General features: G+C 48.3%; 1 protein-coding gene across 3 annotated transcripts in view; it reads right to left on the reverse strand.

Annotated features, from left to right (window-relative positions):
- Window positions 1–14,085, reverse strand: part of MFSD12 (major facilitator superfamily domain containing 12) — an 86,794-nt gene that overhangs the window by 29,780 nt on the left and 42,929 nt on the right. For all 3 annotated transcript variants that reach the window (XM_078670736.1, XM_078670735.1, XM_078670738.1), the window contains exons 5-6: window positions 3,338–3,430; window positions 2,750–2,842 (exon numbers count right to left, since the gene is read on the reverse strand). In XM_078670736.1, coding sequence (XP_078526862.1) covers window positions 2,750–2,842; window positions 3,338–3,430 — 186 coding nt within the window. The remainder of the gene's footprint in view (window positions 1–2,749; window positions 2,843–3,337; window positions 3,431–14,085) is intronic.

A 14,085-nucleotide genomic window follows, 5' to 3' on the forward strand; every position in this document is an offset into this window, starting at 1 on the left:
GGTCCCTTATTTTTACACAGTTACAGTACCAGTGTTGGCACTAGAGCTGTCCGAATTTCGAGGCCTCACATATAACAGTTTTAAAAACAATTCGATGCAGAAGTTCACGCGGTGCCTCATGAAAAACACAGGATCTATGAGTGCAACATATAATATAGTTTAAGGAGGTTTGTAGTGCTTTCCTAATAGCAATGTGTTATACCTGGACAGAAGAGGCGTTTCAGTCTTAGTATAATAGAGCCATATTTGAACTGGATGTCCAGGGTAAAAATCCATTCCGAAAATTGATTTCTCAAGCTACATTTTTTAGTTTAGCAAACACACACTGCTATTAGGATGGCATTTAAGAAAAAGAAGTCAACTATGAAGACTAACAGTACTACTGTTAAGATATTGGACCTACAGTTTTCCGTTACACACCTCATTGAATTTATTAGACATCCTGATACAGCATGGTTATGAATGATTATTCGCCTTTAATACAGCAAATGCACCGAATACCGCAAGCAATATTTGGATAGAAAAAACAACAAGAATACAGTTCAGAATTAATATCTTTCGAGCACACTCATCCATCCAAAATGTTAACCACTCGGATTTTATATCAATGTTAAGAACCCCCTGCTACCACACACACTGCGCACCCCATAAACCTACGAGCCCCCCCCCCCCACGCCTCCCGCACCCACTGCTTCAAAAACAAATGAGCCTTGAATTCAAATTAACGTTTCACAACTTGGTTTGCACATAGCTACATGCCCCGAGGGAGAGGGAAAAGCAGGAATTGGAGAAAAAGAAAATGTTACAATGAGCCGCTTGCCGTGTTTAGCCTAAAAGAAAAATAGGCAAAAAACATAGACGCTTCCCACCACGTTGCAGAGAGATGGAAAGTAAACCTCAGAAACATGAGATCAGAGAAAATGGCTCCACTGCAACTTTGCAGAACAGTCCCTCTGGGTTTGCTAACAAAACAGGGTTGTAGTTACTATAGCAGACAGAAAATGAATGTGTGCTTGTTAGGAACTGTGGGGGGAGGTAATAAACAATACAGGAAGAAAAACAAGCAAACAAATCCCCCCCGGCCCTCACTTACCTAACGCTGGAACAGCACACCGCAAGTCGGCCTCGAGCGCGCCTCAGAAGAGACGCGGGAGGACAGGCGCGTGACGCGCGTGAACGTGCACGTTGACGTTCTCTCACGTTCACGGACCTGAGTCGGCTCGCGCCCAGGTTTGGAGCTGCTCGTTCACAGCTCTGACTCCCTTGGCAGGGAGGAAGGTGACTATAGTCTTGCTGGCGGGAGCGCTTCGCGCTCCAACGCCAGCTCGACCTAAAAAGGAGAAGAGCGAAGCACAACACTTCAGACAAACTGTTCAACCAGCTGCTGGAGCGGTTTTATAAGAAAGGGTGTGTAAAGTAAACGTTATAATAAACTATAGGAGGATAATAGCAATAAGTGGTGAGAACTACAGAAAAGATTGAACACATTATATGATTAATCAGTATACTTCTAGTCAGAAGCAGAAAGGAGAATAAGAGGATAAGATGAATGGTGAAAGAGAAGGAAGAAATTAAGTAAAACTTATTAAAAGAAAAAAAAACAGGCACAAAACAAGGGGAACACAAGGAAAGCACTAGAGGTACAGCAAGATAGAGAAGGCAAAACACAAAAAGAGCAGCATCCAAGCTCTCAAGAAACAGAAACCGGCAGAGAATAATATCAATAAAGGCGGAGAAAGGAAAAGCAAGAAATTATGAGACAAGTACACCAAGAAACACAAAAATATTAACAGCAAGAAACCACATTGTAATATAAATAAATGAGAGGCAAATGAACAGCAAGAAAGAGTAAAAACAACAAAAGATAAGCAATGAAGAGAGAGAAGATCTACAAAAAGCTACAAGAGATTAAACAAATGACACACAGATAGAAGATATGTCAAGATCCCACTCGAGAGAAACAGCTATAAGAAATGAAAGAACAACACTATGAAACTTTAGAAGAAAAAGAAGGAAAACAGATAGAAAAGGAAGGACGGCAGGGACTAACCACCAACAGGAAAGGATGATGGAAGAACGTAAGAAACAGTAGAAAAGAGCACCAACAATACACTAGGGCAGAAAAGGTAAATATCGGGCACAAGAAGAGAAGCATGGCATGAGAAAACAGAGGAATGCCAGAAGAAAAAGAGAAAAACCCCAAGTAAAGTACAGCAGAGAAAAAGGTGAGCAAATAGCAATAAAGGCAAGAAGTGCCAAGAAACCACAATAACGTAACAGCAAATAACAAAGAGGGAGAAAGAAAACAAAGGCAACCAACTTCTCGGGTACAAAATGTATAAACGGAGAGAGAGAAATAACGATGGAGGTAGAACAGGCTACCATGAAAACGTTATCAAACAGCAAGAGAATGACTAAAAACATAAAAAACAACAGCAAGAGACACCTATCGCGCAACATTAAACCCTTATTGGTCTGATTCTCCAACCTAACCTCGAGTTGTTGAGTTTCACTCCTTTCTCTAATTCAGCTCCCCATCTTTTTTTCTCAACCCACACACCTGTGCTCTCCCTCTATTCTCCCCTAGGTAACTAGAGGCTGCCACTGGTAACACTCTTCTCTAAATCTCCCCACAAATGACAGCTGCCCATCTCTTCTCCCACTGTACGCGTACACTACAGTATTCTCCCTCTGTGGTTCCCCCCACCCATTATGCTCAGCACAAACCCTACCAGTTAATCTCACTCACATTTCGTCCAATCCAGCGGTTGATGGGTTTCATGAGGAGCGAGGAGATAAAGCCACTCACGTACATCACCAAGGGGATGGTCGCGATGAACCTCTGTTAAAAAGAGCAAAGGACAGAATACTCAACGTCACTGCCAACCCACAAACCACACCTGGGACACAAGGGAAATAGTTTTTAAAGGGGAACATGGCCTGTGGTTGCACGAGATTAGGCCTGCATGCACAGAACTGTTATTATGTTCCTATTTTAATTGATTTTTTGAGTGCGCAAATACGCCAAATGGTGTCCTGCCAACAGTGGAGGAAATTTTGCAGGAATATTCTTCTCTGGATTTACTGTTTTCCTCCAGCAATTGAAAGATTTACCATCCCCACTGGGCTCTAAAACAGGCATAGCTTTTTTGTGCGTTTTTAAAAGGGTGCTACTCCCCCTCAATATTTGTAATCAAAACCTTAAAAATTTGCTCCCTTTTCCCTACAGTTAACACATGCGGTGGTATACTTCTGTGCCATATACATATACACTTTAAGGAGATACATCCACAATTTTTAATATTGCCCTTTATTGTACACAGTAGGAAGGCCTCACCTTGGGCAGATGCAGAGAGTTGGTCAGGTACATGGGTATGTAGGTCTGCGACAGGTTAACAATGAGACGCGTGGACATGTACAGCAGAGCCACCTGTGAGGAGAGACCAGACCACGATCACTAGAGAGGCAGGACTTGTATAAGGAAGGTTCTCATGTGCTTCTCTGAGCTTTGCAGGCACTGCACAAGATAACCATCATTGAAGCATAGAACTCAGGAAACAAGCCACCCACCTGTAGTCGGCATTGTCATTGTCTGGAAGGGGCACATTTGGTACTAGCACTTCTCAGCAGGGATGCTATACTTTTAATGCGAGAGTGCTGGCACTTCACAACAGCAAATAGGTACCCTGAGATAGCGAGAAGCTGCAAATTTTTTATTTTCATTTCAAGCACGGTCTTGAGCAATTCCTTCAGGACACATACCCCCTTCTCAAGCACAAGGATTCTATGGTCACACAAATACTAAACAAATGCATAAAGCATACAAATGCACAGAAGAATAACACAAATCTATTTATTTTTCTGTAAGGGTGAAGAGCATGCAACATTCATATAGTTTGTGTGCCTTATTGAGGGCTATCAGCTCACAGCCATTAAAGCACACATTCGACGTAGAGAGGCGATGTTAAGATCGAAGGATGGCTTTCATCCAATTGTTCACAGAAATAAAAAGAGGAAGCAGCAAAGTGTTCTGTATATGATGGTGTAGTTTAGGGGTACATGTAATTCCCTGGTAATACCCTCATCTGACGGGAAAGGATTAGTTAGAGTCTGGCCTAAATGTTAGCTAGAAAGTGGACATTTGTCTTCCTTACATTTGCTGGAATAAACAAGAGGGGCCAGGTTGTTTACAGTATGGCGGGCCAGGAGAAGCGCTATACCAGGAGCCGCTGACTGACCACTGGTGCAGCCACTGCCAGTGGTCAATTGACGGCAGTGACCCATCAGCGGAAAAAACTCCATCTTTTATGCATAGAGAGGACTGCCACATTCAGGGCAAATTTCTACTGTACGGCTCTACCATCTGATTTTTTGTTCATAAAGAAAACCCAGCTTTGTGACCAAAAATAAAAAAATTACTGGTCTTCAGCTTAGTTGAAAATGGATCTATTACACTAGCAGATGCACCTTCAGCAAAGAGATGTTTGCAGCAACCAGGGATCTCTAAATACGGCAATCTGTCTTTCGCTGAGGGGTGGCGGAGAGATGAAGGCCTTCGCCAGACCAGCAAGCCACACCAGAGTTTAAATGACTGGAGTAGGTATTCTAGCTTACTTCCCATGTTCACCCCTCTGTGGGGTTTACATCAAGCTCTATGTACCAGAAGCAGAAATGGTGTCATCATAGTTTTCCATTTACATGCATACGTGTGTACTGGAACTACACAGTGCAATCCTAGCTAGGAAGCAACACACTATGTCCTCTGCTTGGCACAGAGAGATGTTCACAAAAAATATTGGAATCTTAGTGTAACTCACCCCCAGAGACCTCAAACTGTCTCCTGTCCAGTGTGAACTATTCATCCAGCCCTGATGCATATTCGAAGGGTGCAGACCGGGATTAGAGCCCATTAATGCACAGAGAATGATCCTGAATATTAACACATAATGCACAAGAGACAGATGTCTCTATTGATTTTTCTAGCACATTCAACTGCAGCGATTGGTCTTCTTAAGGCTGCAATTGTTCCAGCGTGGAGTCCGTCGACAACTACTAGCACTAATTATCCAATGACAAATGTTGGAAATGGGATCCCCGGCTGGCCAGGGCTTTCGCCAAAGTCAGTCAGAGACCACCACACCCAAGTCAGGGCAAGGGAGTTACACGCCAAGATAACCCCTACTCACCCTCTAGGTAGCGTGGCGCGAGCAGCAAGGCTAAACTTGGAGGCGATGTAGGCTAAGTATTTGCGCACGCACCCCAGCAACAACAACCAAAGGCCCACCACAAAGGAAACTCCACACAAGGTTATATAAAACTAGCCTTTGTATTACACCAAAACACATTAGATAAAACACACACTTTACAATGTGCCAGAGGCACGGGCAGAATTTACAGGGGATATGTACAAGACAGGGCCACCTGGACCACTGTCAGGAATCAGAAGTAGCACTTTCAGAAATAGCACTTAGTACATAGAATATAGCACAAAATAGCACACAACCAGTAATCACTGGTAACAGGACCTCACTAGCACCACCTGTACTAGGGAGAAAACAACCACCTATGTATCACAATACCTGTAGGGGTGTAAGAGGAAAACACATGATGCAATGCATAACATTCATTCAGAGGTGTAAGGAGGAAAACACATGATGCATCACAATACATTCAGAGGTGTAAGGCACATGACGCATAAAAACACATTCAGAGGTGCAGAAAGTACAATTGCGCCAAACTCACGTAAGTCACCACCTGTGACTGTCCCTAGGCCCTCTGGCCTTGTTGGGGCTAGGACGCCCTGTGTCCAATGTCAGGGGGGCCTAAACGGAGCAGTTGCCCACAAAGTGCTGGGCAACTGGTGCAACAATGTTTGAGCCTGCCAGGGCTCAAGAACAACAGTGGGGCCAATGGGAGAGCCTCACAGGCTCTGCAGAAACAAAATGTCCCCCTGAGCCTCTCTGGGCTCTTAGAACACTGGTGGGGCGAAAGGAAATGCCCCCTGGAGCCTCCTCTGGGCTCTAAACACACATGGCACCCAAAGAGCCTCTCTGGACTCAAAACACATGGACTGCCCCTGAGCCTCACTGGGCTCTGAACAAAGAACTGGCCCTCCTGAGCCTCTCAGGGCTCGGGATCAACAAAATGGGCCACGTGGTGCCTCTCAGGGCTCCCAACACTAAGCAAGGCCCCAAGAGCCTCGGGGTTGGAGCCTCGCAGGTTCTGAATACAAAATGGCCCCCAACGTTGGAGTCTCCCCTCCTGGGGACTCGAAGTGCAATTGGGGCACCTAGAACAATGCTGGAGCGGCCCTCTGATCAGGCGGGGCCGCTCGACAGTCAGGTTGCACAAAGCTAGCACAGCCCTGGGGGGCGGGACCGCGCTCCACCCTTCCGCTCCCTCAGCCGGTTTTCCACTTACCGGCTCTCGGTGGGAAGGTGCTGCAGCTCCTCTTGTGTGCCTGCGATGGTGGGGCGGCTCCTCTCTCCCCTGCACGCCGGGCCCCTCTGCAGGCGGGCCCTTCCTCAACCGGTCCCGCTTCTGGGGGCCGGGGGCGGCAGGCGGGGGAACCAGCACGCTCTCTCTCTGCTCCGGGCTTCCTCTTCTCCTCGCGCTGGAAATGCGGAGGCGGGACTTCCGGTTGCTTCCCCCCGGGGCCGCGCACGGATTGGCCGGTCGGCCCTTCACTTCCGGGTCACCGCGGGCAGCGCGGCGGCCCGATTTAGGCAGGCAGGCGGCTTCCCAGATGATCCGAGGAGTGGGCTCTCTCGTAGATCGATAACCACGCAAATATGCGGCGTGGGCAGCCGCTAGAGCAGGCAAAATGCAGGGTGGGCACCTGCCTTACAAAAGCGCTCCCAAGCGCCTCGTGGTCTATATAAAGCGCTCTCAAGCGCTAGGGGGCACAAACCACAGCGCTCCCAGCGCTAGGACGAAACAAAGCGCTTCCAAGCGCTAGGAGGAAAAGCCAAGCGCTCCTAGCGCTATAAATCAGGAAAAGACCCAGCAAAGTCCTTGTAGGCAGGCAAAGGGGCAAAGCTGGGCCCAGAGCCAGCACACTGGGTCTCCAGGCAGGGAGACACCCCAAGTGGCGGTCCTCTGGCCCAGCAGCAACAGCCCCCTCAGGATCCTGGAAGAGAACAACTTCAGTGGGGACACAGCCCCATTTTTATACAGTGCATTCCTTTGTTCAAGGGTGTAGAGTGGGGGCGGAACCAGTCGCAGCTGGTTCTTGAGTACTCCGTTTACCTCAACCACCCTCTCTATTCACTGGCAGGGCTTGGGTCATTAGACACACCACAGGGGGGCGGAGCCAGCATTGTGTGGGGAAAACCCAGCCCATCCAGGACACAGGTACACTCCTCCCACACATCACTCATGCTAATCTCCCACTCACCACCGGGCAGACCCATCCAGACTTCCTGGAGCCTGGCATGCCAGCCAGCTCCAGCCAATCACACGCCAGCACCCTCACAGCACATGTACAGCCATGTCTAGAAATGGCGCTTCGCTACTAGACACATACATGCTGCATACACCGTTGCGCAGCATTCATTCACACGAGTTCACACATACCAGACTCAAGCCTGTACACCCCACGCATCAGGAACTACCAGGGACACATACATTCCCCATGCATTCCTATGGGCGGGCAGGCCTAGCTCAGCACATGCACTCAGAGTGCGCACGCACTTTCCACTGGGACACAGTGAAAGTGCGCAGAATCCAAAAATCACCATCTCCAGGTCACCATTTCAAGCAAAAAGTCTCGGGGTGAACCTGCCCTAAGGGCCAAAGTCCAACACAACCCCCTTCCAGCCAAAACGCAGGGGAGACCAATCACCACCGTGATGGACTTCCCTGCTTGGGGCGATAGAACACGGACGCAGGCCCGCAACTGCAGGGACACCCTCCTGTTCTTCGCCACGGTGAACCCATGGGATTCCCTCTAAACAAACTGTCTGGACCAACTGGGCTACCCCACTGGTACTCCCAAGTTGTCCGCGGCCAGGACCAGGCCCTGGGCCACCCAGGTGCCACTGGTCCATGCCAATTCGCAGAGCGGGGGGTAGTAACCCCTGGCACATAGGAGCCATTCTCCACTCTTCCTGTCTGCAAGACAGGACTAGACTGCCTCTGGTACTCCAGCCTAGGGCCTACAACCTCAGGCGGACCAGGAGTCTCGGGGAAGGCTCTCCTCCCCCTACCTCTTCTCCTAGGGTTCCTCCTCCCTCTGCGAGGGGTACCCCTAGAACGCCATTCCAACCCAGGACTTATCCACTCAGGTTGCACCGGGGTCAGAGGTGGGCTCTCCCACCCTCTGCACCCCCTTCCAGAGGTCTGCCCTCTCCCACCTGGAGAAGTTCCTCTGGAAGAAGAACCGGTCAGGACACTGGTTACAGTCGTCCTACCCTTCAGGTCAGGCTGATCCTGAACCTGGCCTCCCAACCTCTGGTCTAAAACCTTCGGTGGAACAATTGCCTGGCACTCCAGGACTTCTGGGGACTTACACTCCATCCCCCTGAGGCTAACAAATGTCACATCTGTTGTGTGACTGTCTGTCTGGCGCAGATCTCCCGCCCTCTGTCCACCTGACAGTGCGTGACGATCCCCCAGACCAGAAGTGGTGTTACCATGGTCACTACACGGGAACCTAGCCCAACTGGGTAGTCCCTGACCCACTGGTCCTTCCACTGGGGAACTCCCCCAATCACTCCTCACTCTGGACTCCTGTACCCTCCCTATCGGAGCGGTACTGCCAGATTCTAGAACCACAGGAGCTCTGGTTACAGACGCTCCAGGTCCTCTACTCACTAGGAGATCCTCCTCAAGTGGACTAACAGGACAGCCTAGGTCCCCAACCTGGTGTTCCCTCAAGAAACCATCCAAGTCCTGAGGCAGGGCTTTGGGCGTCTGGGGAACCTCGGTCTCCCCCTCACTCCTGCTCCACTGAGCCAGGCAGTGAGCCCCTACACCCTCCTCGCTATCCTGGGACCTAGCTGGGCTACACTGAGCCTCTTCCACCACGCTGGGCTGGAAGATCCCTGAACCACTACTTTTGGAGTCACTCACCAATGACCCTAGAGAACCTCTGGCCCTTTCCCAGCGGTCTGCTTCCTCTGCCAGCTCACATGGTTCAGACAATCCACACCCTAACAGGTGTTGGCGCAACCCTGGTGAACAACAACTGAGCAACTGCTCTCTGAGAAACATATCGAACAATAGGTCCCAATCACATTTCGTGGGCTCCCGTACCCAATCACACAGGGCGCTACAACAGTCATCCTCAAAGTCTTCCCAAGACTGATGAGACGGTTTCCTAAGGTTCCTAAACCTCAACCTATTCTCCTCCTCTGGGGAAACAGGAACCATACTCTGGGAACTGGGACTTTCTAGACTGAGATTTAAATAGCTGCCACCACTGGACCCAACCCTCCCTGGGGGATCCAGAAACTCAACACTGCGCGCAGGGGATAGTCTACCCTCCAGAGCTACTTTGCCTCTGGTGGCGGCCCTCTCAGCCTCCTCTATCCTTTCCTGCGCTAAGACCCTCTCGGTCTCCAGCTGTTGCTTTCTAATGCCCAGCTGTGCCATAGCCTGGGCATGCTCCAACCTGAGCTTTTCTAAAGCCAGCTGGTGCTCCCTTTCTCTCCTCCTATCTTCCAGCTCCTCTGGGGACAGGGAAAGGGATGAGGCGCTGCCTCCTAAACTGGACCCAGCAAGGGACTCCCTATCTATGGGGTCCTCACTCTCTGCTGGCGTCCCTGTGCTGTCATCTTCTTCCTCCTCAGACTCTTCAGGGCTCCCCTCTGACCCACCACCCTCATGGTGTGAGACCCGGGCCCTCTCCGCACTGTGCTCACGCTCCCAGTCATCCTTCTGCCATTGGATCAGGTTACCCCTAAGTTGGGACTGGGTGTCTTACTCATTCACTTCAATGTCTCTCTCTTTGCAAAACTCTCTCAGTTCATGCAAAAACAGACCCCAGACATTAAAAGCAGACTCCATCTTGGCAAGATGCTCACAGACACGTGCAACACAGGGGACTGAACAATCTGAAGTAAGAGGACAATTCCAAAACTTCAACAATCTCCTTATCAAAGAGAACTCATACTCATGCGTCCAGGAAAACACACCATTCATCCACACACACCCTCCCCTCGGATCGGTAAGGCAGTTTCTACCACCCCTGACTTCTCAACCTGACCAAAAGCGACACAGGTACCAAACTCTGGAAGCAGGGCGGGGGACAAATGTACTGAACACAATCAAATGACACTCTTCAGGAGAAGAAACAATGGAATTTCAAAAACACAATCCCCTAAAATGTGGTCATCTAAATGCAGAGTTTTGTGGTGCAGCCAGCTGCTACTAAGGTACAAGGCAAACACAAATCCTTATCCCGCCGCTTGCCGCCAATGTTGGAAATGGGATCCCACCGCTGCCACCAATGTTGGAAATGGGATCCCCGGCTGGCCAGGGCTTTCGCCAAAGTCAGTCAGAGACCACCACACCCAAGTCAGGGCAAGGGAGTTACACGCCAAGATAACCCCTACTCACCCTCTAGGTAGCGTGGCGCGAGCAGCAAGGCTAAACTTGGAGGCGATGTAGGCTAAGTATTTGCGCACGCACCCCAGCAACAACAACCAAAGGCCCACCACAAAGGAAACTCCACACAAGGTTATATAAAACTAGCCTTTGTATTACACCAAAACACATTAGATAAAACACACACTTTACAATGTGCCAGAGGCACGGGCAGAATTTACAGGGGATATGTACAAGACAGGGCCACCTGGACCACTGTCAGGAATCAGAAGTAGCACTTTCAGAAATAGCACTTAGTACATAGAATATAGCACAAAATAGCACACAACCAGTAATCACTGGTAACAGGACCTCACTAGCACCACCTGTACTAGGGAGAAAACAACCACCTATGTATCACAATACCTGTAGGGGTGTAAGAGGAAAACACATGATGCAATGCATAACATTCATTCAGAGGTGTAAGGAGGAAAACACATGATGCATCACAATACATTCAGAGGTGTAAGGCACATGACGCATAAAAACACATTCAGAGGTGCAGAAAGTACAATTGCGCCAAACTCACGTAAGTCACCACCTGTGACTGTCCCTAGGCCCTCTGGCCTTGTTGGGGCTAGGACGCCCTGTGTCCAATGTCAGGGGGGCCTAAACGGAGCAGTTGCCCACAAAGTGCTGGGCAACTGGTGCAACAATGTTTGAGCCTGCCAGGGCTCAAGAACAACAGTGGGGCCAATGGGAGAGCCTCACAGGCTCTGCAGAAACAAAATGTCCCCCTGAGCCTCTCTGGGCTCTTAGAACACTGGTGGGGCGAAAGGAAATGCCCCCTGGAGCCTCCTCTGGGCTCTAAACACACATGGCACCCAAAGAGCCTCTCTGGACTCAAAACACATGGACTGCCCCTGAGCCTCACTGGGCTCTGAACAAAGAACTGGCCCTCCTGAGCCTCTCAGGGCTCGGGATCAACAAAATGGGCCACGTGGTGCCTCTCAGGGCTCCCAACACTAAGCAAGGCCCCAAGAGCCTCGGGGTTGGAGCCTCGCAGGTTCTGAATACAAAATGGCCCCCAACGTTGGAGTCTCCCCTCCTGGGGACTCGAAGTGCAATTGGGGCACCTAGAACAATGCTGGAGCGGCCCTCTGATCAGGCGGGGCCGCTCGACAGTCAGGTTGCACAAAGCTAGCACAGCCCTGGGGGGCGGGACCGCGCTCCACCCTTCCGCTCCCTCAGCCGGTTTTCCACTTACCGGCTCTCGGTGGGAAGGTGCTGCAGCTCCTCTTGTGTTCCTTTGTGGTGGGCCTTTGGTTGTTGTTGCTGGGGTGCGTGCGCAAATACTTAGCCTACATCGCCTCCAAGTTTAGCCTTGCTGCTCGCGCCACGTTACCTAGAGGGTGAGTAGGGGTTATCTTGGCGTGTAACTCCCTTGCCCTGACTTGGGTGTGGTGGTCTCTGACTGACTTTGGCGAAAGCCCTGGCCAGCCGGGGATCCCATTTCCAACAACAAACATCTACGTCGATCACATTCAAATGGCATACCACAATCAATTTTCTAAAGCTTTTCAAGTGGTGAATGGTTTAAAATAAGGCGGTCAGCTAGGCCCTTCATGGCTTGCACAGCCTACTGTGGATTTATCCATGGTAATTGGTCAATCTTGGTCTTTTCTCCAAATTTGAAAATGTCTGACTAACCTATCCTTGGGTAATTGTTTTGTTTTTTAGCTCTTATGTCTATTAGCGTCCAGTGAGAACTCGGTCTGTTACCCTAGTATGCAAGGGATAGCTACCCAATTATTAGCACTGCTAACAGTATGATTATGATATTTTCAAAAGATCAGGTAAAACCCAATTTTAAAGACCATGTGAAGTTGCCACTGGTGGTCGTTAATTAGTTTGAGTTTTCTAATAATTAAGAAACTACAGTCCATCTGGAAGAGAAAAAAAATAGGTTCCTCCTGATTTTATTTGCAGGCCAATCGGAGGGCAAATGTTGTGCATTTCTATTTAAGTCTAAAATCAAATGATCTTTTGCGAAAGACTGAAGATTGTGGAACAGGCAAGAAGCCAAAGATGGGTGTGTCAGCTCTGTAAAAATGGAATCAAAGACCTTCCTAGTGTCCTTTTTGTCAGCCAAACACTGCAACTCTTTTGACGTCTCTTGAAGACTCATCTTTTTAGACTGTGCCTGGCCCTCAATACCTACTAAACCATAGGACTGGCCCATTACCCTCAGAAGTTACTCTTCTGAGCTTCTCCTGTTCATGTTTAATTATCTTATCTACTTCAATCACCCCATCAACAGCTTCCCATCCCTACTCTTTTCCACTCAGCTAGGTTTGTTTCTCTCCTCCTGTCTAATGCCTCTGCCTTTACTCATCATGCCACCTCCCACATGACCTCTCGTTCCGCATCAAGACTTCCTCTTCTGCCTTGCCGTGAGACGCCACTCGCCTTCTTCTTCTATCATCGCCCTACACTCCTACGTATCTTATTCATATACTGCATGCATTTTCCCCCTTCCACCGGTTTCACTAATACTAGTTGTGTGGATGACATCGAGTCATATTTCTGTTACTTTTAAAGTGGATCTATAACTTGGGCGACAACGTGAAAAATAAAAATATAAAGAAAATAAGATCTGCACAAATAGCGATGGAGGTTCTTTTTTTCAGCTTTAACAGTAAATGTCTGCTAGCTATTATTTAGAAATCTAACACAGTTGTAACAGCTTAGTAAGTTTGGTTTTTAGTAGGATTTGAATACCAGTAGTGAAGGTTTGATTTTAGATAGTGAGACTTGTATAATATTATGATGATGAACGGCCAGCAATCAATGTAATGTTTTCCTACACTAGCCACTTCCTGTAGGAGCCAGTTTGTCATTTATTTGCGTTTTTCTTCTCTTTAACTTGTCAGGTGCATATTTGCATCATAGTCCTGGATTTAAAACTGAATAAGCAAACGTACAAGTGTCGCATCCCTAGATAAGAGCAGGATATGATGACCATCGATATAGGATTTCTCACTCATACTTCATGTTTCCCCCCCCCCCTCCCTTGCAGCAACTGATCTTTTTAGCTTCCTTTTATGAATATGTATGTCTTTTGTATGTGTAAGAAAGCAAGGAGATTTGTAACCCACTTGCCTTTCTTCTTGTCCAGGCTTCACCAACAAGCAGCTCTTGGATACCGGTAGCTCTCCAGCTACCTGTTAGTAGGTCTACTGGGTACAGCCCAGTGAACTAAAATAGAAGCTTTTCCTAGGTTCAATTACTATGTTTATACCTGATTGAAAAGTGTGTATTAGAGACAAAAATGTAAAATGTATGTATTTTTAGAATTCAAAAGCTGATATTTGGAGAAAAATAGTTTAAAAAATATATTGAAAGCTTATATTTCAAATATAAAAATCAAACAGTGTTGGGGAAACAATTGACAATATTATTACGTTGCTGCTAGGAACCTTGCAGCTATGGCTGTTATACTTTACCCATGTAGAGGCATTCCATATTGACAAATCGTTTTTTACATTACTGCTGCCA

The sequence above is a fragment of the Lissotriton helveticus genome, chromosome 12 (assembly GCF_964261635.1).
Source record: "Lissotriton helveticus chromosome 12, aLisHel1.1, whole genome shotgun sequence".
In the NCBI taxonomy this organism is placed as follows: Eukaryota; Metazoa; Chordata; class Amphibia; order Caudata; family Salamandridae; genus Lissotriton; species Lissotriton helveticus.